The following is a 22,120-nucleotide window of genomic DNA, read 5'->3' as shown; positions in this document are numbered from 1 at the left end:
GGAAAAACGTTTAAGATTTAGGATTAGGGTTTTAACTTTAAAGAACAAAGCAATTTTGCATAAAAATAAGAATTTTCCTATATTATAAATTATTAATATTTTTATTCTTTATTTTGCCTCTATTATTTTATATTTTTCTTAGCCTTATATCTTAAGTTTAAGGTGAATTCTCTGAAACCTTTATCAAAAACTCCCCCTATATAGCTTCCTTTCTTATAAAATTTAAATAACAAACTCTACCATAAATGCCAAGTTTAAATGATTTAATATTTAAGATTCTTGTCAGGCACTGTAAGCCAGTTTATTCGCAATTCATTCCCTGCAATGAAATATAATTTTTCCCCTTTTTGGTTTTTTTTTCTTTGGCTTTTATTTTAGCCATTTTGTGTTGGGTTTTCTTTTTCGTCGACTTGGGTGTCTCTGGCAGGGCTAGGAAAATGCAAAATTTATTGCTGTAAACTACAAAATACACACAGTGAGTGGGTGAGTGGGTGGCCTATAGGGAGGTTGGGTGTTAAGTGGGAAACAGTGGCAGGGGTGTTGGAGGGGGGGGGCGTTGAAAATGTGTTAAGTCTATTGAGTGTATTAAAGCAAATAACTGCGTCGACGAATAAAATACATGCGGGAGGAATGCGCTCCAAGTGGGGCGGTTTGTTGGAGATGGGCGTGGCAAAAGATACTTTATACACAGACTCATCCTTGGCACAAAGACACACACAGGCAGACAGAGACTCTGGCAGATGCATCGACTCCAACATATGCAAATATGAATATAAATGAACAGCGCGATGAAGTCTAAAATGCAAAGTCTTAGGAGGTGATACACTTAAAGAAAAAAGAGGTTCTAGCTAGCTATATAGCTATAATGTAAATATTATTCCACAAAAAATTTATTTTCTAAAAAAGTTTCTTAACAAAAACATATACCTTTTTTTAAAAAAGGCGTAGAATCCGTAAAAAAAAGGCTTAGAAAGTCAAGTCTTTGAAAGTAATTATGTATTAGCTTAACCGTTATTAGACAACAACGGTAAATGATTTCCACTCTAACAAATTAGTGATTTTCCAAGGCTTAAATAAACACCCTGGCTCCCCAATTATAAATACTAGGAGCCTGTAAAATGCCAGAAGAAGGCTTATATTTGTGGTGTATTTTGGCAAAGATACGTATGTATGTATATGTATATATATATTCCACAGAATACTTTATGGTTAGTTAGTTCGACTTGCGGCTAAAACTGAAATTGACACAAGCACCGAGGCGAGGTTGAGATATAGACTATCGACCGCAAAAGGCAAAAGCAAAACAGATCAAATGAAATTTCATCGAATTATGGCTGCCGGGATAGCTTGCCAGGCCAACCGCATTACGAAGAACAAGAGTGAATCCTTTCCCAAAATCAAAGAAACTCCTTTCTCCATTGTTGTACTTTCAATCCAAAAAATTTAGAAACAAAATCCCATCCAACAAACCATAAATAATTGTCATTTTAATTAGAAGAATGGATGTGTTTTAAGAACCTACTACTTATGTATGTATGTAGGTGTTGCTAAAACGCTTAATTAGTTGGCAATTCATTTAATATTTGCAATTAAATTAATTTCAATGTTTGTGCAAAATGGTGGAAGAGGTAATAGTAGCATAAATAGAAATATAAACAGAAACGGAAGTGAAAATAGAAACAGAAACAGAGACAGTAACAAAACGGAAATAAGCAGCTTTTGACTAACGACAAAATGGATGCCACAGATGCTAGGACTATGGAATGTATATATGTATGTGTTTGTTAAAAAAATAAAAAAAGCAAAAAAGGGTAAAAGGAGCTGGAAGCTGAAAGCTTGAAACTGAAAATAGAGTAACATCTGGCGTTGTGCCCTGCACGATTACAAAAACATCAACACTTAATATGTTTATTAAATTTGTTGCTACATCATTAGGCACTAGCAGCCATGTAATGTGAGGCAAACACTTCACATGTACCCATGTACGCATGTCTGTGTGCGCCAGTATTATTGTGTGTGTGTGTGTGCGTGTGTAAGCATAGTGCGGAGTAATTGTGTGTTTGTGTTGTACAGCTACAACATACTCTACAAGCTCTATACACGCCATGGCCTATGACCTCACAAGGAATGAGAGAGAAGTTCTGTAGAAAGTAGATAGATATATGTTTACATTTTTTTAATTCTTTAATTTAATTTTTTAAGATCATATAGTTTTAAGAAATATAACCTCTTAACCCTACAGGTTATACACATAACTAGAAGGATACCTTAATTAAAAAGAAAGTTTCGTTAAAAGCCTTAATGTGTTTTATGTGTTACAGCCGAAACTTTCTGGCCACTTTTTCTTAAGTTTTCTCCTTTTCTTAAAAGCTTGTGTTTTTTTGGAAGAGAACCTCGAACTACTTATTCAAGATAACTACTCTCTTTAATTCAAACGTTAAGGATGGACCATAATTCTGTATAGATCCTTGCCAAGTATCCTTAGTGAGTATTAGTTTTGATTTTAGCCAAATTTTCGTCTAATTGGTAATTAAATTTGAGAGTATCTGTGGTTCGTTGAGAGTCCTGGAATTATAATATTTTTTTTTTTTGTTGCAAGCTTGTGCCAATGCCCTGGCACACACACGCATACTCACACACACTGACAGACTCCCATGGCATGTGAATGTATTTGTGCAATGCTTTGGGGCTACTTTGCATGAGCTTAACTGTTGTTGTTTAGGCGCAGTTTCAGTTACAGTTACAGTTTCAGTTACTGTTGCAGTTGCAGTTGCAGTTGTTGCACAACCAGCTGCTCAAATAGAAAGAGAAGGCTAGACAGCTAGAAAGAGAGAGAAAGGACGCAAGTTGAGGCTTTAATAAAAAAATTTGCATTGCCTACTTTTTGGATGCGTTGCGTTGGCAGAGAAATGCGAGGAAAAAGTTTAAAAATTCGTTTCATGAACTCACAAAAACAGAGAGAAATAGGAAAGTAGTTTTTAAAAATAATAATGATTTTATTTTAATTTTTTAAGACTAAGATTTTAAAGGTTTTTAAAGGTTTATGGTCAAAATTATACAAGAAAATATATTAAATATTTATCTCATCATTTTTATTTGTGTATAACCTTTAACTGCAAACATCCTGCATCTTTTTATTTTCCTGCTTTTTTAGTTTGCGACCCCCTTCCCCCCACTTCACCTCCCTCTGAAAATATGCGCATTATTCAGAAAAAAAAAAGAAATGCCCACTCGCTGCATAAATTTTAATGCTCATGATTATTATTATCATAAAGGAGTGTACATAAAAAAAAACCCAAATATAAAGCATATACATATACCTTCGTATACCTTCAGTATGGAGCCACTCCCAGACTCATTTGTAACTCATTTCCTTGCAGCCGCCAGCGAGGACATTGTCGCGAATACTTCCACCAAAATCGATGAACCGAAAACCCCAGCTGCCGGGCGGCAGGATATGGCCGAGGGAGAGGCAGACCCCTGGGCGGCGCAGGAGGAGGTGGAACCTCAGCGGTTGACCCTCTCGAGGCCGCCGAGAGCCGGGCGGAGCGAGCGCCAGGCGGAGGAGGATCAAGTGGACAGGTGCCGGCTCTTTGTCGAGGGGGATCCCACCAAGAACGAGCTCTACAGTCCCGAGTATCCCAATCTCTATCCAAAGAATATCAATTGCACGCGAGTGATTAAAGGTAAGTGATGGCATATCCTTTTCGATACATTTCGTAATTAATACATTTGATTGGAAAAAGGATCAAGCCCACAATTAAAGACAATTATCATTCATAGGCAGGACATGTGAGTGTTCGTTCGAGTGCTCGAACTAATTGCAGGCTGTATTCATTGCCGGGGATTATCTTCGGCTAAGCAATTAGGGAGAGATGGCGGAGTATCTTCGCATCTCCGCATCTCACAGATACAAAGACAAATACCAACTCTGATGGAAGCCAATTGGCAGTCGGGTTTCTGGGCTTAAGAGCATATGTTTCAGAGAAGTGTTCTTTTTTTTTCTTCAAGGGGGTTGGCTAATATATAGATTTAATCTTTGATTTTTGTTGGAAATATTTTAATGACTTTCGGTTGGTTGGGTTTTTAGGATTTTAGATATTTTTTTTTTAGGAGATATTTAAGAGTAATTACCCCGCTGGTGACTAAGCCCCTGGATGAGTGAAGTGCAGGCCTCGTAAAAGTTTATATGGCAAGCACTTGGCGACGGGCGAGCTACTGCAAATAATTGCAAAGTCTTTGGCGAAGTCTTGGGCTTCCACTGCTGTTGACATTACCAGATGTCAGTCAGCGAGTCAGTGAGTCATTTCTGGGGAGGGGATGCAGCCCAGCAGCCCAACAACCCAACAACCCAGCAACCCAACAACCCAGTGAACCGAAGGCATTAGATGGCGCTGATGCGTAAGATTCTCCACACAGATTCCACATGGCAGGGCCGTTTTGTGTGGCCCATTTAAAAGCGTTAGCGCGCGTTGACTCCCCATTTTCTTACCACTTGCCAGGACACGGGATACAGGACGCAGAAGAACCCGCACCAAGTCTTAAAACCTAAAACCCAAGCCCAATACGAATTGGATGAATGCCTGAAGGAGGTGGTGGTGGATGGGCGAAAGGCAAAGGCAAAGGCGAGGAGTTGTCATCATATTTGAGCTGCACTCGCTTCACTGCCTCAGAAACTGTGGAAACTCAAAAGTCAACTTCTTCCTGCTTATCTGAAAGGACGGGGTACTGGGAAAACTGGGACAAATCATTTGTCAGTTAAGACAAAATAATGTCACTGCAAAAGTCAAGAGCTGACAGATAAAACCTGAAAGCGAATGATTGACTTTCCATAAGCACGCATCAGCGGTCCCAGTATCTGTATCTACAAATATGTCAGCATATGCTAACCAGCTCCCTATTCTATCCCTCCTATCCCCTTCCTCCCCCCAGACCCATCTGCTTATTTGCATATCAATGTGTACTCACACACATAGATGTGAGAGGGAGTGTGTGTGCGGGTCTGGGCCACGTTAATGTTGGCCTAAGCGAGCCAGCTGAGCTTCGACTTTGGGGTTTGGTGGGTTTTTGTTTTTTTTTTGTTCCTTCCAGCTTCCCGCTGAGCAAACAAAACTGCCAAAGGGAATTGCGACCATAAAAGTAGAGTGAAGTGGTGTGGAGTGGCGTGGCGTGGATTGGAGTGCCTTCGGAATCCCCAAATACATGGGAGAGATGCTTTTTTGAAGAGCCACTGTGACCTCTACGAGAAATGTTATAAAACAATTTCCGCTTCTGGTTAAAATTTATTCAAAAATTAAACAAAAATTGTAAATAAATTAGGAGTTCTTATGAAGATTTGAAGGGTAAACAAGTCCACAACATATAGCTAGTCAGTTAATTGGAAATCTGAAGTTCCTTAGTTACCTTTGCCACAATCCTGACTCTCCATTCTGATTCAATTCTTTGGAAAATTCTGTAAAAAAATGCTATAAATGCAGTTCAATTTGCAATTTTGTAAAAGAAGAGAAGCCCCTCGACAGAATTGTGGGTGGCAGTCTGGGCTTCTAATTAGGTTTTCACTTCGGGGGACTGCAATTGCAATTTCAATTCGGGGTAGTTAGTCCCCATGCCACAGCCTAGGGGATCTTTTTTCTTGTAATTTGATAATGTCGAGTAGTAGGAGTAGTAGTCCTTATAGTCCTTTTGGATCAGATTTGCTATTTCAAGGCCAATCAAAGCGAAAATTCCACTCTGATTTTGGTCTCAGCTTTCATTACTTGTCCATCTCCATTATATTGTGGCAGTGTGTCTGTATGTGTGTGTTTGGGTGTTAACACGCCTCTGTATTAGTGTTAGTCTGTCTGTGTGTGTGGCCACAAAGGTTCCATTTCAGTCAGAAGAGTGGGTGGAACAAAGTGTGTATGTTTTCAAATGCCAGTGCCAGCCCATTGCCATTGATTCATGCCAAGGATTCGTTACCTGAATATGTATGACCCACAATGTGAGTGTGAATGAATGAATGAATGAATGAGCGAATGAATGAATGAACGTGGCTGGGTGTGTCCAGCATCTTGATGCTGTTGTGGTTCGTTTTTATTCAGCCACTAAATGAGTCCCCAGATGCTTTCATTTTGGCTTCACAGATGCAAGATACGACGAGAAAGCATATCCTTGTCCATGATTGGGTCTTCTTGCCTTTCACTTTCCCTTGGTCCTTTTGCCAGCATGATGTTGCTTTGCTTCCTTGGTCCCTTTTGCTTTGCCTTTGGCCAAAGCTTATTTTATTTTGTGCCAAAAAGGTTCTGCTTCTGTATAGTGTTAATAATAGATACCAAATATTTTTATGAGACCATTCGAGTGGCCTTGGTAAGCAAATTATAGTCCCATTTGATAAGGTAATTCCAAAAAGGATTTGTTATTTTTATGATAACTGCGAGATTATTGAATTAAATGGTTAGATTAGTATTTTATTTCTTTATTAATAGTTTAATTTGGTAAGACTATAGTTATTTTAGTAGTAAGTGCACTACCACTTCGGTCTTGGCCCAAAAGCTGAGCTCTTAATAAGTATCCAGACTCTCCGGCATTTGACTTTTCCCAAGTCACTCCCAAGACATCCAGCCAGTTACCTTGGCAACCGACAAGACCTGATGGATAAATATATATACATTTCATTATATTTTCACAATTTTTTTCTTATAGTTTTTTTTTTGTTCGTTTTATTGTGTACTAACGTGTTGCATCTAATTACAGCGCCAAAGGGCCAAGTCATACGCCTGGACTTTCGCAACTCGTTCAATATCGAGGCCAAGGAGGAGTGCAAATTTGATTTCCTCGAAGTAAGTAAAGGGCAAGTTGGTATCTCTCTACAAAAAAAAAAAAACCTTAAAACAAAGACTAAAAAAGGAGCTAGAGCATAAAAAAGAAGCAACTTTGTTGTAAAAAGTGTGAAGCTGGAGCTGGAACTGCAAAAAAATGGTGAAGCGAAACAAAAACTTGCTTAGTTTCTACGGGCTTGTCTTGGCAAAGTTTTCGATTTGTTTCCTTTACGACTTTTCCTTGTTAACTGGGCTCTGAGCTCTATGCTGGGATGGCCTGGCCGTTTTTCTTCTTTTTTTTTTGCACCAGCCCGAAAAACTGCAAGTTTTAATTGAATGTTGTCTCTGCAGCCTGAACTCGTAAGCCTGATTTGAATGCCGGCCCCGGCAAAGCCCTGCCAATGCGGTTTAGGCCAAGACAAACTGCCAGTCTTGGCCAGTCTCGGCTTAGGCCGGCACACCGAAAGAAAAAACTACTAAAGAAAAAATATTCCAATTAATTATTACAGATACGCGATGGACAGTATGGTTTTTCGACGTCACTGGGAAAATTCTGTGGCACCGATTTTCCACCGGAAATCACCTCCAAGGAGCGATATTTGTGGCTGCATTTCCACTCCGACGAGACCATCGAGTATACGGGCTTTAGTGCCGTGTATGAGTTTCTGGACAGGAATCGGGATGCGCCAAGTACGGATCTCAATTGCACCATCGAGCGAGATGGCTATGAGGGATTCGTAAACTCCACGGACGTTCCGGCGGAGATACGAGAGCAGGTGATCCGGAATAAGGTTCCATTGGATTGTATTTGGCGTATACAAGTCAGGGAGAACTGGAAGGTGAGTTGGCCTGAATTTATATATATTTTTATTTAAACAATTTCTATTTTAATTTTTTTTAAGATCTTCATCAAGTTCCTGGAATTCAAGCTGAGCAAACCCAATGATTGTGAAACTAATTTTCTGGACTTTTTCCCCGAACAGACCGTCATGCCTTTAAGGTGAGCATGTAGTTTCCAATACTTTCCAACACTGAGAGAGAGATGGCAGCCACCGTGGCGTATACGCAATACCGCAAACCAATTTCCGCAATTCGCCGACAGACAAGAGAGATCAAAGCCAAGTCCGGGGCCCAAGACAAAATTTTCAATTTATTACCCAAAAAGGCCAAAAAGTAAATTGTACTACACCGGAAGTGGTATAGCCTTTGACCTGCCAGGATCCCATCTTACTCTGGCTCTCGTTCTTGTTCATGAAATGAATTTTGTCGTCTACCGGTTAACTGACTGAGTGACTGACTGAAAGACTGACAAAGTGACAGGAGGACAGAATGACTGAAAAAGTGAGTGCGGCATCTTCGACACGCGTTTGACATCCGCTTTTAACGCGCCAATACATTTCCACTTGTTGCTGCTTTTTGCTGTTCAGGACAACACTCAAGCTGATTGACTGGTGTTTATACACTGAGGGAAATTTCATATTAAGAGTTTATAAAAATAAAGGAAATAAGTCTCTGGTTTATCCCCAAATTGATATGTTTTTTATACAAACTTAATTCCCGACAACAATAATCCTTCATAAGCTTCTTTGTTTCTCTGATAAACAATAGTTAAAAACAATAAATAAAAATAGTTCAAAATTAACAATCAATTTTTGCCACCAAATATTTCAAAGGGTTTTCTACCGTCATTGGAGAAAAACTCCATCAAGCTTAACATTGGTTTTTTTCGGTGTCCTTCGTAGCTTTTGGGAAAATGTTAAATGGAAAGTCCTGGTCCGGGGCCAGAGACATTTTCCATTCTGTGTGTTCGGTTTTTTTTTTTTTTGGTCTGCCATTGATTTGATGGCTTTGTTGGTGTTGTAGCTTTCATTTAAATTCATTTTTCGTAACAATTTATCGCACACGACGGGGGGTGGCAGTTCACTCATTCTCTCAAACACACACACATACCGAACAAGGATACCCCCACAGGACATGTACTTTTTTTTTGGTTTTCGGACGAGGGAGGCATTAAATGCGTTGAAAGAAGCCAAAGCAGCAGATCGGCAGACAGAGCAAATAAACATAAATACAATATTCAGCAAATGTCATCATTTAAGCCATTTTATAAATTATTTATTTATCGATTATGTGCGCCACCAACGATATATGGCCGACGAAAATCTTTACCAATTTAAGAACGTAATTTTTTTGGGGAAGAAATACTGTTTTTTTCTGTTAATAAATTTGAAACTTTGAAAGTCTTTTGGACCATAAATCAATATTTTTTTTTTTATTGATTCCGATATAATTTCCGACTCCTGCTGTTCTAAAGGCGGTTCAATCCACACTAATCTTTTCACTTCCTTTTTAAATGAATTTTTATTTTCAGAGTAAAGAACTTTTGCGGGTCGGCGGGCGAGAGTATTACGGCGGAGTCGAATATTCTACATTTGCGATTCTACGCAGATCCCAATGCGATTAACTCAACCTTTGGTATTCTGTATACGGCGTTCCGGGATAAAGGAGCAGGTGAGTCTGAAAAAACCGGAATCTCAAATCCAAAATCCGAAATCCTTAAACCAAATCCAAGTCAAGGGTGAACTCTTTTGATGACTGGCTGGCTGGCTGGCAAATCCCTTGAATTGCCAACAAATGGCTGCAAAGGCGAAAAAGTACAAAGGCAGGGCAATCCGGGTGCTAAGCTTGGCCCAAATCTCCAGTTTCGACCCTCTTGGTTTTGGCCATTTTGGCTGGCTTGTCTAACCGAACTATCACTGCCATATCCTATCTGTCTGAGTGTCCTATCTCTCTCTCTCACTCTCTCAAGGAGTAAGAGGTCCTGGCTGGCGGTGATTGCCGCCAGTCGACAGTTGCCAGTTGCCAGTTGCCAGTGGCAAAGGCTAAGCACTCTTTTGTCATTCAACGATTGCCCTTTGTACTTTTTTGGGGCGAGGAGCATTGTTTACTTTTAGGCTGCAGCCAGGCCAGGACATTCTCCGAAGGCGAGTCCTTGAGCGGTGGCTTCTACTTCATCTAGTTGCCGGCATCGGCAATTATTGTTGTTGGCAATTATTGAGATTACGTGCATTCGCCTCGCCCCGTAGCACCACTGAGGTCCTGTGTGGCTTCGATGGCTGTCGCCGCCACCGCCGCCATCGCCGCACAGTGGCAAGTGGCAAGTCCATAAATTCAAGCCTCACAATTGATTGAAATTTGAACTCAAATTGAAAATGGCCCAGAGCCATACATTCTCTCAGGTGGCACTGCCAACAATTCAAGGCTTAAAAAGCCATCAACTTTAATGGAAAAATCATTCCATTATTAAACTTTGAAATGAATTTAAAATCAATTGTCAAATCAACCACTGTGCGATTTACGGTTTTGATTGCCATTTTTAGCCATTTTAGCCGTTTTAGCCATTTCTATTGCTCTCTCTATCACTTTAACCGCCATTTGATGCCAACAATTTTTTTTACAACTTTCTCCACAATCCATACAATCCTGTCTCTCTCGTCCTGGCAGCCTGCACTGTGGATGAATACGATTGCGACGACGCGACCTGCATTTCAAAGGATTTGGAATGTAATCAGCTTGACAATTGTAAATTTCGATGGGACGAGGAGAATTGTGGGGTAAGTACTCTACTACACAGAGAATATAATTATGATAATTATTTTTAAAGAAATATATAAAGGGGATTAGATACCTCTTAGCTTTACAAGCTCATTAGAGCTTAAAATGGGGTTAATCCTTATAAATCTTTAGTCATTAATTTAGTTAGTTAATCTAATTACTGGCCTTATTTTTCTCTCAGTGTTATAACACACAAAACTCGGCCGTTTGTACGTGCATCTAATTATAGGCAAACTCGTTCTGGCCTGACTTCAAAATCCGTAACCCTCACACTCAATGACCTCTCTTTCTCTCGCCCCCTGACCCTCGCCCTAGTCATTCGGATCATTATAAGTATGCTCGACACGCCGATGACGGTAACACCCCAAAAAACACTCACGTATACTGCCGCATACTCTTCCAAAAACACACACACATGTTTATACAACCCCAACCACCCACACACACACATACAGTTAAATGCAATGGCTAACACACACACACACTCACAAACATACAAAGTTGGTCAAATAAGTTTTGTTTGCCAAAGTTTGAGGTTTGTATTACAGGAAAGCTTTGTTGATTTTTTTCTCCTTTTTTTTTTGTTTTTATTTAAGAGGGTAAGGGGTCTAGGGGGGGGAGAGTGTGTGGCAAGTTTGTGTTGGGGCATGTTCGTTAGCCGTAAATAACAGTTATTTGCAAGGCCAACACCACCACCACAAAAGTTGAACATCAACGCATTAGATCATTAGATTTGATAAAGTCAGTTCGCTCTCTCGAGTTACTTAGACTCCGACTCTGACATCACAGGGAATGATTCATGCTCTTGCCACATGTGGCATGTTAGCTAACTAGTCTAACTACTAGTATTTACTTGCCTTGTCTGTGTTAGGTAAGGTATTAAATACCTTAAACAAATTATATTACAAATTTCTGAAAAGTGCGTAGTTCACACCTCCCAAAATATTTAACATTTGTTTAAAATGGGTAGTTACCCTTGCAAAATATTGAAAATATTTTAAATGTACTTTCTCTTCCTTCCTAACAATAAATCTTTCTTAAAAGTGGTTAGCTATCTTTCCCAAAAAATAAATATTAAATATTTCTTCAAGATGTGTAGTTATCCTTACCCAAGATGTGTAATTTAAAACCCTGTACTTTACAAAATCCCAAATAAACAAACAATTTAAATTCAATAAACCTTTAATTGTCTATTACTTAACTAACCATCTAACTAAATCAAACACAATGAAAGTAATTGACTTTTCCAATTATGGCTTTATCCATTTCCATTTTTGGCCAAACGTTTCTTGGCCAATTAAAATTTACATTTCGAGAATAATTTTTTTTTTTTTTTGGAAAATGCTTTTATAATTATCGGTCGGATATGTTGGCCATAAAGGGAGAGGTGGAGTGGCCCAAAGCCATGGCATATTAACCAAATATTGGATATAGAATTTTTAGTATTTCGGTATGCAGTTGGTTGGTTTCGGATTGCAGCATCTAATTTGTTCAAACGATATTAATTTGTGGCAGTGGGTGTGTGTGTGTGTGTGCTCAATCAAATGCTCAATCAAGTGTGTGCACAAGCCATGTTTATTTAATTGGCCAACATTAAAATTTGGCCAAAACTATTCCGGTCCAGAGCGAATTATTCATAAATGTATTACAGAGACAATTAATAAAGGTTGATTATTTTGGGCTAAGCTTTGGGGTTAAAATTTTCATTAAGTTTAATTTTTAAAAATTAAATAAAATTAATATTTTATTCATTAGCCAGAAAATCATTATCAATTTATTATTTTTAATTTTTAGACTGAAACCCAAGGGCAGTCGGAGCATGTGATCATCATAGTGGTTGTTTTTGGACTGATACTCGGCGGCATGGTAATGACCTTCATCGTCAACTGCATCCGCAAGATAATACGCGATCAGAAGATAATTCGGGTAAGTGCCGAGATACTTGTCAACTGTCATTTGCAACATGCAACTAGTCCCCCAGCCCGCCCCTCAAGTCCTCTGCCAAAAAATGTTTAGCCTGTGCTCGCTCGCGTGTCCTGTTTCCTGCCAAAAAATAAAAAAATATAAAAAATATAGCCTCCCATACACCCCGCCTGCAGCTCGCTCGCTCGCTCTCTCTCTCTCTCTTTCTCACCATCTGTATACCTTTCTTTCTCAATTGACTCTGTCTCTGTCGCTCGTTGTGTGTGCTTGCCCCGCCCACCACCATCATCCCCGACCCGCCCCACTAGAATAGCCTCCCCAAGCGTGGCCGCAGCAGGCAAGCAAAATATATTTCTATATTTTTCCACACAAAACATATGTATGTATGTTTATGTATTTATTTCATTTTTATTTTCATTAGATATTTAACCAAAAAAAATGTATAAAAAATTAAGAATAACATTTAGCTGCATTTGAAATGCCCACAAAACCGAAATTTCACACCAAAACCCCAAAATATTAAATTCATGGAAATGGTTTTAAAAACTATTCTAAAAAGAAACAAAGGTTTGAGGTTCAAGTTGATGGAAAATGAGCTTGAACTTTAATTAGATAATTATTTAATATTATTATTTATCAATTATTATTTGGAATAAAATCTATCTGAATAATAAAATAATTATATTTTAATGCTTATGCCATAATAGTCACCTTATCTCTTCATTATTGTGTTAATCAACAAAAGCCATTTGTTTTCAAAAAAAAAATACTCATAACTCTATCAACTATTATTGAAAAAAACCTTAAGAGTAGTTTTTATTATTTTTCATTGAATAACTTTACACATCAGCGATTTTGGTGCCCTTAAATTTATTTCAATATTATCCCAACCAATTAAATGTATCTTTTTTTTTTGGCTCATTTGGCAAACACTTTAAAGGCCAATTGAGTTAACTTGGCCCGAAGCGTTGTTAGAGCGGTTAAATAATTTACCGGAAGAGCGTTAATTCGAGGGGCTTACACTCGACTTAACAGGCAGTGACCGTGCATCGATATAATTATACATATTGCAGTACAATTCTACCATTTCCCATATATATATATTGATTGGATATATATATGTCCTGCGTATATCCTGCATATATATGACAAACTCGTTTTGCATATGTAAACATAATTTGCATTGACTGCGACGACTACTATTTGACAGTCGAATCTGATTCAGGAATGGAAATGGGATTGCAATTGGAAATAGTATAGGTGTATAGGTATAGGGACATGGACAGGATTGGGAGGGCTACCATCGACATGATGAGTCCGCGAATGACAATTGGCATAACTGACAATTAGGCCACGTTTAGACTGCGGCTTTGGGCTTAATTAGAGCCCGGCTACGAAATACAGTAGCTCTTCTCCAAACTAACAGTTAATGGAGCCTGTTTAGGCCTTAATTTCTTGGCCAATTTCATCCCTAATTCCAGTACTATAGGACTTTAAGTTGAAACCACCCCACTTTACATTATTAAAATTAAATTAATAATAAACTAAAAGGGCATTCAGCCAAACATTTGTGGCCAGAAATTCAGGACACAATTGTTTACCAAATCGGAAAATTACCTTTTAGGCAACTACTAGTCGCTCGCTTTGAATAGTTTGTCTTTGTTGATGATTGGCAAACCACTTTGATTTCATTAATTGATCTCCTGGCCACATTCCAGCCCACAAGTGTCTTCCAGGAATTTGTCGTTCAAGCTGCCACAAACTGTCATGTTACCGCATATTATCAATGAAGTGACACATTTCACTCAAGACTTCATGATTGGAATTAATTATGAATGATAATTGTTGCGAACCGAACTCTGTGTATGATGTGTGTGTTTCAATTAGCGGATCTCTATTTTCCAAGAAAGATCCAGGACCCTGTCAAGGACATTAGTAAAAAAAAAAAAACAATAATATGCAGCGTGTTAGGAATCTTGTCGCCTTGTCTCCCATGATAGTGAAATATGTGCCAAATGCGGGGAGGCGAGGAGCACTTTTCTCACGCACTGTCTGAGTTTTTTGTACTTCTGCCAAGAATTTAATAGACATGCAGAATTTCCACACCCCCAACCTCCTTCCGCCGCCTCTCATACCATGTCCTTTTCCGATTCTAATGGCGTCTGACACTTTGAAATGTAAAATAGACTTTGACTCTGAGCCCCCTCCCAAAGGGTGGTTGAGACCCAAACCCTCCTACAATCCGATTCGATTTGTATTCGTATTTCCTATTCGTATTCGTATTCATTTCTGTGTAAAAACAACCCAAACCCCAGGCTAAACCCAAACTCAAGCTGACTAATCAATACAAATGAAATTTGTCAGTCGAATGCTTTTGAAATACTTGCAAAATTCTAGACGAGAAGTGTGTTGAAAATTTGGGTATTTTGTTTTGCAGCAAATTGCTGACATTGTTGGCTTGAAATAAATATTGAAAATGCATGAATTTTTAAGAGGATTTAACACGAGAGGGTCGTAATAGTCTCCCAGTCATATGATACCTAGTACTTCTCATTTGTCAAGTGTGAGCTTTAAATTTGTGGGCGACTGGATGGCAGGATGTACATACATATGTACATATTTGAACAGCAATTCTGTTAAATCAAGCAGCAGACCGCGTCTATAAATATATCAGCAGACAGTGAGAGGACGACGAAACCACTGAACCACTGAACCACCAAGAGCAATACCAGACCATACCACACGCACTCTGGAATACACTTAATTAACTTGCTGGCGGAAGGAGTCGTCAAACATTCTCTTGGCCACCCCATTGGCCCTCTAGCTCCAAAAATCCATCTTGCAACCACACCACTTTGCACCGCCACCACTCTGCCACACTGCCACACCGCCAGTTCGAATGATATTCAATTTGGACAGTGGCCCACCAAGTTCTGGGCAAGAGTCAACGTCAAATTGAGGCTTTGGTGCGAGCACGACCCCCGGGGGGATACAAAATACCATGAGAAATGAAGTGAACTGAAATGAAATGACTTTTGCCAGGACAACCGTGCCAGGAGGAGCGGAGGGAAGGAGGAGGAGAGTTAGAAGGAGCAGGAGCTGGAGCAGGACCCAAGACCCTTGACAACCGATGAGAGTTGTTTCCTGATATTGATATCGACACCAGAGGAAACTTTAGTCCTTCGGCTCGAAGCGCGTGCAAAAATAATTCGCAATTCGCAAACTCACTCCGGCCCGCAAATGTATAATTTCATTATTTGCAAAAAAAAACGCAGAAAAGGAAAAGAAAAACAGAAATATTGATACGCGAATAATCTATTTTAATAAAGACAGTATCCAGTGCAACTTCCGTAGGCTCTGCCGTTCTTAAAGACCAACTCTACCGACGCTCCAACTGACTATCAATAAAGCAATGAAAATATAATTATTCAAACTTAATTGCAAAAGTGTCCTGGTGTTGGATTATCCAATTAATTTCATCACGCCCTCAACATTTAATTGTGTTTTTCTTTTGTCTATTTTTGTGTTAAAATTAACACCTGATGGTTGATTGAAATTAAAATTCCAAAAAACATAGGGCATTTGTTGGGTTTTTTTTTATAGTCTTTTTCCAGATCAGGTTTATAATAGAGAATCGCTTAAGAATGTCCTGATATTTGCTCTGATAGTGTCCTGATAACCTGAGGGTGGCAAGTTTCGGATTTCCAGTTCTGATTTGAGGGAAAATCGGTGTGAATTGAAGCCTGATGATGCCACGTAGACAAAGCAGTCACAACCATGTTCCAGCTAAATTGTAAAACAGCCGCGATTGCTGACTTTTGCCCCCCACTGCCCACCCAAAAATCGATGCACGATGGAACTTTGACCTGGTTAGACAATGGGCGGGTCAAAGGCAGCTCGACACAATGCCTATGAACTTAATTTGTAAAGCATACTTCAGGGTTTCATAGTAAAGAACATAAATATTGGACTTCTTTTCATAAATTAACTTTTTGATAGGAAAGCTTATTTATTTTATCTCTCTTTTAAGAAAGCTTACAATTTTAATATATTATTTTAAAGATTTGTAACCTCTTATAACCTGACTAAGCCCACTGTACTTTGGGACACCTGAGCTTCACAGACGCAGTAGAACCTCAATCTGATTATCGCCTCGAGTGCTGTAGGACGGTTGATGGAGTTGTGGGTTAGTGGGTGGCACAAAATATCACCTGCTTGATGGCCCCACGCCACCCCACCTATCCTGCCCCCCTGCCCAAGGCATCCCGTCAGCTTTTAACCGCATTTCCCCCCAAAAAACTTTATCCGATATTTGGGAGGCGGGTAGTGGTGGCGTTGGAAAATAATGCCATCAATAATGGCAAAAAGACTCTGACTGAATAAAACAAAAAACCAAAAAAAGAGGTTAACAGCGGGTGGGGGGTTGAACCTTTTCTTTGCCATCTTTTTTTATTGCCAGGCTGGCATTTATGAAACTGCAGCGCATCACATAAATTTGCACAAAGCGAACATCAAATCAAATCGAAGGGATATATAGGGTATAACCTGCATACATACATATATATATTGGTTCTGAACCGAATCAATTTAGCAGATTTCAAGTCAGCAGATTTGATAAAATCATTGCTAGATCGGACTAACTTTAATATGCCATTTTGGCCACCAAATGGCGCCCAACGTGTAGCTCTGTATGAGTGTGTGTGTGGAAAATTTTCGGTGGAAAATCGAAAAAGAAAGCCAAGCAAAGAACCATTTTCATTTTTTTTTTTTCTTTATTTTTTTTTTTGTGGCTGGATAGATGTAAACATTCGCACATATAATAAAACTTATTTCCATATTCCTACACTTTGTAGCCCCTTTCACCCCGCCTCTGCCCTTGGCTTTTGGCCAGACCCCTTGCCTCCTTATCCCCTGCGCTTTCTTTCTTTCTTTCTTGGCCCAGAACCTCTTACAATTTCTTGTTCCCGAAAAATTTTCTGTTGCCACTTAGATTTTAGCATGTAGATAAGCAGAAAAAGTATTTCCGCTCACTCGTGCACACTCGAAATCAGCGAAGAGGATGCAATTTCTTTTCTCCTTTCTCCTAACTTGGCCTTTTTTTGTGTTTTGGGGCAGGGGGCCCAAACTAGACGAGGGTCGCTTCAACCAAAAAGCGTAGCAAAGCGTCGAGGTGACGAAGGCCATAATTCATCATAATAGATGTCTTACTTTGGAAGAAGATAAAGGTGCTGGGATTTTGCTTAAAAATAAAATCAAAAAGGAAAGGAAAATATAAACTTAATTAGTTATTTTCATCATAGAAGGGAAGGTCTTTAAAATAAAAAAAAATCGTCTTTAAAAGTTCATTATTATATATTTCCATCACTTATGTCCTTATTGCTTTCTGTATTTTATTAAAGTCCTTATTTCAACATTAATTTCTTTCTCCACACCCATATATATAGCCATACATATATATGTATATAGTGTTTTTCGTGATAAATGTGTAAAGCTGCAATTTGCGAGTGATTCCCCAGTGGGATTTTAGTGAAAAGTCGGTGAAAATCTCATCACTGCAATTCATCCTCGAGCGCACCTCGTACCGCCATACCGCACCCATGGTATCCGAAGGCAGCTGGGGAGATGCATTCGCATCCTGTTCCCACTCATTCTCCTTATCCTCCGCTTCCTCCTAGTCCGGGGTTTTGGCCACATCCTTGGCAAGGCGCTTGCCATAACTGCATGCAATTTGGTAACAACCGCAATGCATATTTGCCCTGCCATCACACACACATCCACACAGGCACAGGCACACTTATACCCTCACACACCCAGTGCCTTGAGTGGCATTTTAGTGTTGCCATTTAAGCCATGGCAGCGACTTGCAGGCAACTGAAGGTATCACTGAGAAAAATATTAAATCTTGATTTGAATTTTTAATAAATTTAAAGGCCTTTAGACTTATTTTTAGACTTTTTCTTTATAAAAATCAATAAAATAAGGAAATAATAAATTAAACCTGAATAAAATAGACCTTACTGGCTTCAAGTGGCTTTAACTAGAGTTATTTCTAAGACCTGGAACTCCTAGACCTTATAGAATTAATAATAATAATACTTATTAAATTAATTTTTAAAGAAATATATATTTTTTGTTACCGTGTCAGAGGGCAAGTGTGCTACTTTTTGTAGCATTTCGCTGACTGGAGTTGGATTTTCAGTTCCTGATGCTGTTGCTCCATCCATGAGGCGATGGCGATGGCGATTCCGAATGCGATTGCAGCGCGAAGCGCAAACGAAGCGTTAGTGCCAGTGATATCCTGATATCCTTGCACTCGCACCTCCCACCTCCTCAAGATAAACTGCCTCACAATGACAGCCAGCACATGAATATCCATAGTTTTTACGGAAAATTGCGGCTGCCGTCGAACCGGCAAACTCGAAACTCCCTGAAACAGAATAAGCATTTCCACATTTTTCCCGATGAAGGCATATGAATTTTCAAGCAACTTTCCCAAAGGATTTCCAATCCTTTTGCTCTAAAAGTCGGTGATATTTATATTTTAGATAGAAGGGGGAAAGTGAAGATGAAGATTTTTGTCTTTTAAACGAAACGAAAAAAAAAACACTTTCCAAGACCTGAATAATAAGGACTGTGTTGGGTAGCACAACGTCTTGTCTTTTGAACTCTTATTCCTTGGTGGCCTGGTGTTTTATTATTTTAAGCTCAGTTGAGAATGCATTTTAGCTAAATTTGATGGCACTTCTCATTGTTTCCAACTGCCACTAACGCTGTCTGGGAATGAGATTGTGCTGTCGCTGCTGTTGTGTGTTTCATATTTCATATAAAAATTAAGTAATACACCAGTGAAAGAGATGGAGTGCCGAGTGCTGGAAAGAGACGGAGTAAGGGGCGGCCACTCCGCCAAGTGTCGGCCAGTTGAACATTTGAAGCGTTGAATTCTTTATATTTTTTTTTTTTTTTTCCTATTTTTGCCCCCAAGAGCGTGGCCTGGCAGTCGTAATGGAAAAACTGCCATTTCCGCCAGGCGCTCGGTTCATGCGTAGAAAAAAACGAGCAAAGGGGAAAATCGGGGCCAAAACTGAGGGGACTTGGACCAGGCCGGGAAGGCTTATCTGGCCCTCAGCTGGAGGCCAAGTCTAAGGCCCAAGATGTAACATGAAATAGAAATAGAACCAGAAATCTAACCAGGAGAGAGAACCAGAAACTGAAAGCTCCTGCCTCGAGCCATGTCATGCATTGGGGAAATGCAATATTTTATTTGAAACTGAAGCGAATTCTCGCTCCCACATCTCCTCACTTTCTCTCAGATAGATTCCCAACTGGAATGATGAGTGGAGTGCACTCGCAAAAAAAATGTTTTTAATTAAATTGGTTGCCTCAAAGGCTGGAAAAGATTCTAATTATGACAGGGTGACATATACCCCAATACAAAAAAAAAAGAAAGCCATTTGATTTCTCCCTTGAGGGTTTAATATTAAAATTTTATTGGTTATTATTTTCTGTATTTACTTTAATTTTTTGTATTTATGCCCCAGGAAATGTCAACATTGCTCGCAAAAGGATATTTATTAAAGGACGTGATTGCTGCACTTATTGAGTTGTTTTTTGGGATGAATTTCTTGATTAATTTTAAGCTTTTTTAAGAGCCCTTTGAGTTTTTTATGTATGTATATACCAACGCTTTTTTGCTGTCAAAGGCAAAGTGGCTCATTAGGAAGCGTTTTTCTTCGAGTGCAGCTTTCGGTCTCGGCCATTGGCTTTAAGCAGCAAGTAATAACCAACTTATGTTGCTAACCGTATTTCTTTTGGCCCCCCCCATCAATTTTCCTTAGCCTGGCCAGAAGCAGAACGGCTCTGAACAGAACCACCCCCTCATCGTTCATGCTTTTTCTATGCTTTTGCTTTTGGATTTTGCCTTTTCTGTTGGCTGGGAGGGACTGGACATTCGCGAGCTGCATTGGCGAAATGAAATGAAATGAAATAAATCAAGCTGAAATGCAATTCGCAAAAGAAACACTCAACCAGCCAGCCAGCTACCCAGCCAGCCAACGAGCCAGTCAGAGCTATAAAATAATGCCAAAGGATCGGGGGAATATTCGACCCAAAGGAGGCAAGGTCTTAATGCGAATTGAAATGCCTTACTTGGAGGGGCGTGGCATCTGCATCTGGCCTGGCCACTTAATGATACATGATTTCAATCGATCTACCAGTCAATCCATCGAGCCGACAAACCGCAAACAATTTTTCGGGAAAAGCCTTCAACCTCAGACTTCAATTAAGACCGGGAAAAAAATTATAATTAAGCTATTAAAGTATCAATTTGAAAAAAAAGGAAAAAAGAAAAAGAAACGTATTGCTCCATAAGGCCATAAAAATGAAATTTCAGTTTGAAATTTTCAATTCCTGTAATGAATTTTAATACGAAGATGTTGAATGTTCGTCACGCTTTATGGCAAAGCAATCAAATTTTGGGGAAAATTTATTTCATTTTCGATATTGGTATTCGGTATTCGGTATTCCTATTCCATATATAATATTTGCATTTGTGGAATGCAAAGCAACGATTGTCAATAATCATAAAATATGATTTGGCCATTAAAGGCAATCGAATGAAGCGGAATATTTCACAAACGGTTGCCAATCAAACAATGAAGAGCTTCAAAAGCAGAAATGCTATGCGTTATGCGTGAAGGCAACGATATTGAATATAAAATATATTATAAATCTATGATATATGGACAAAAACCACACTGATTTAATAAATATATATATATAGATATTTTTGAGTGAAAGTTGCGATGGGTTTCTGATTAGAGGCTGGAACTTGTTCGAAGTTAATTTCACAAATTGCCCTCGAGGACCTTATATGGGAGGGCTCGTCCGTGTCCGTATCCGCGTCAAGTGAGTCCTGAACCCCAAAAATTCCAATTAAACAAATGCCAAACTTTTCGCCCTGTCGCTCCGCTCATCAGATTTTTGCGGGGTTCCTGCCAAAAAGGCAGAAGTCAACGAAGCGCAAAGCCACAAACTTTCCCACATACATACATATATCTCTCATATGTTTTTCCTGTTTTCAAAAATAAAAATATATACGTATTTTTTTTGGTGGTAAAAATTTATTAAATCACAAACTGAAATATAGAATTACAAATGGAAATGTTGGCACATGCCATTTCCACCAAATTGTTTTGGCCAATTAAATTGTCGGCCAAGACAAACGAACATCAACTCAATTAATTCAGCCAATAATTGGCATAAAGCGTCCGCCATTAAACCAAAATCAGCAAACAAACAACAACTTTATCGCAAAGAAAGCAACTTAAACTGAAAATGAAACTGAAACCAAAAACTCATGGACGTCCGACCGCAAAAACAAAAAAAGGGGACAAAAGGCCCTAAAATCCGGATCTGTTTTGCGGTTGACTTTCATAAGACCCCAGTCCTCTATCTCCCAAATGGCTAAGAATCCCTTCTGGCATAATCAAATACTTCTCTAGTTATGCGAATCTTGGGCAAAGGGATTAGAATTTGGTTCTCTAGCTTGGAAGTAATTAGCACTCTCGAAGCTAAAGATACCTCTTGACATTAAACTATATAATGTTCTTTTAAGTCCTATACTTTTGTTAGAACCTTTATCCTTTTTATTATTTAATTATTATCTTAAAGTCTATAGCAATTTGTGTAATCATGTGATGATTTAATGAGTCTTAAATGTTTCCCACAAAAGTTGCCAAATTGCGGGAAAAAAATGTGTAAAGTCGCACAAAGGACGATGGGGGAAA

The 22,120-nt window shown here is 39.0% G+C and overlaps 1 protein-coding gene across 1 annotated transcript in view; it reads left to right on the top strand.

Annotated features, from left to right (window-relative positions):
• Neto (Neuropilin and tolloid-like) overlaps nt 1-22,120 on the top strand; it is a 69,872-nt gene that overhangs the window by 40,429 nt on the left and 7,323 nt on the right. Inside the window, exons 4-10 of the mRNA XM_070276619.1 lie at nt 3,381-3,686; nt 6,733-6,818; nt 7,307-7,636; nt 7,700-7,797; nt 9,169-9,308; nt 10,302-10,411; nt 12,207-12,338. Coding sequence (XP_070132720.1) covers nt 3,381-3,686; nt 6,733-6,818; nt 7,307-7,636; nt 7,700-7,797; nt 9,169-9,308; nt 10,302-10,411; nt 12,207-12,338 — 1,202 coding nt within the window. The remainder of the gene's footprint in view (nt 1-3,380; nt 3,687-6,732; nt 6,819-7,306; nt 7,637-7,699; nt 7,798-9,168; nt 9,309-10,301; nt 10,412-12,206; nt 12,339-22,120) is intronic.

Source organism: Drosophila bipectinata, chromosome XR (genome assembly GCF_030179905.1).
Source record: "Drosophila bipectinata strain 14024-0381.07 chromosome XR, DbipHiC1v2, whole genome shotgun sequence".
NCBI lineage: Eukaryota > Metazoa > Arthropoda > Insecta > Diptera > Drosophilidae > Drosophila > Drosophila bipectinata.
This window is presented reverse-complemented; position numbering and strand designations above follow the sequence as displayed.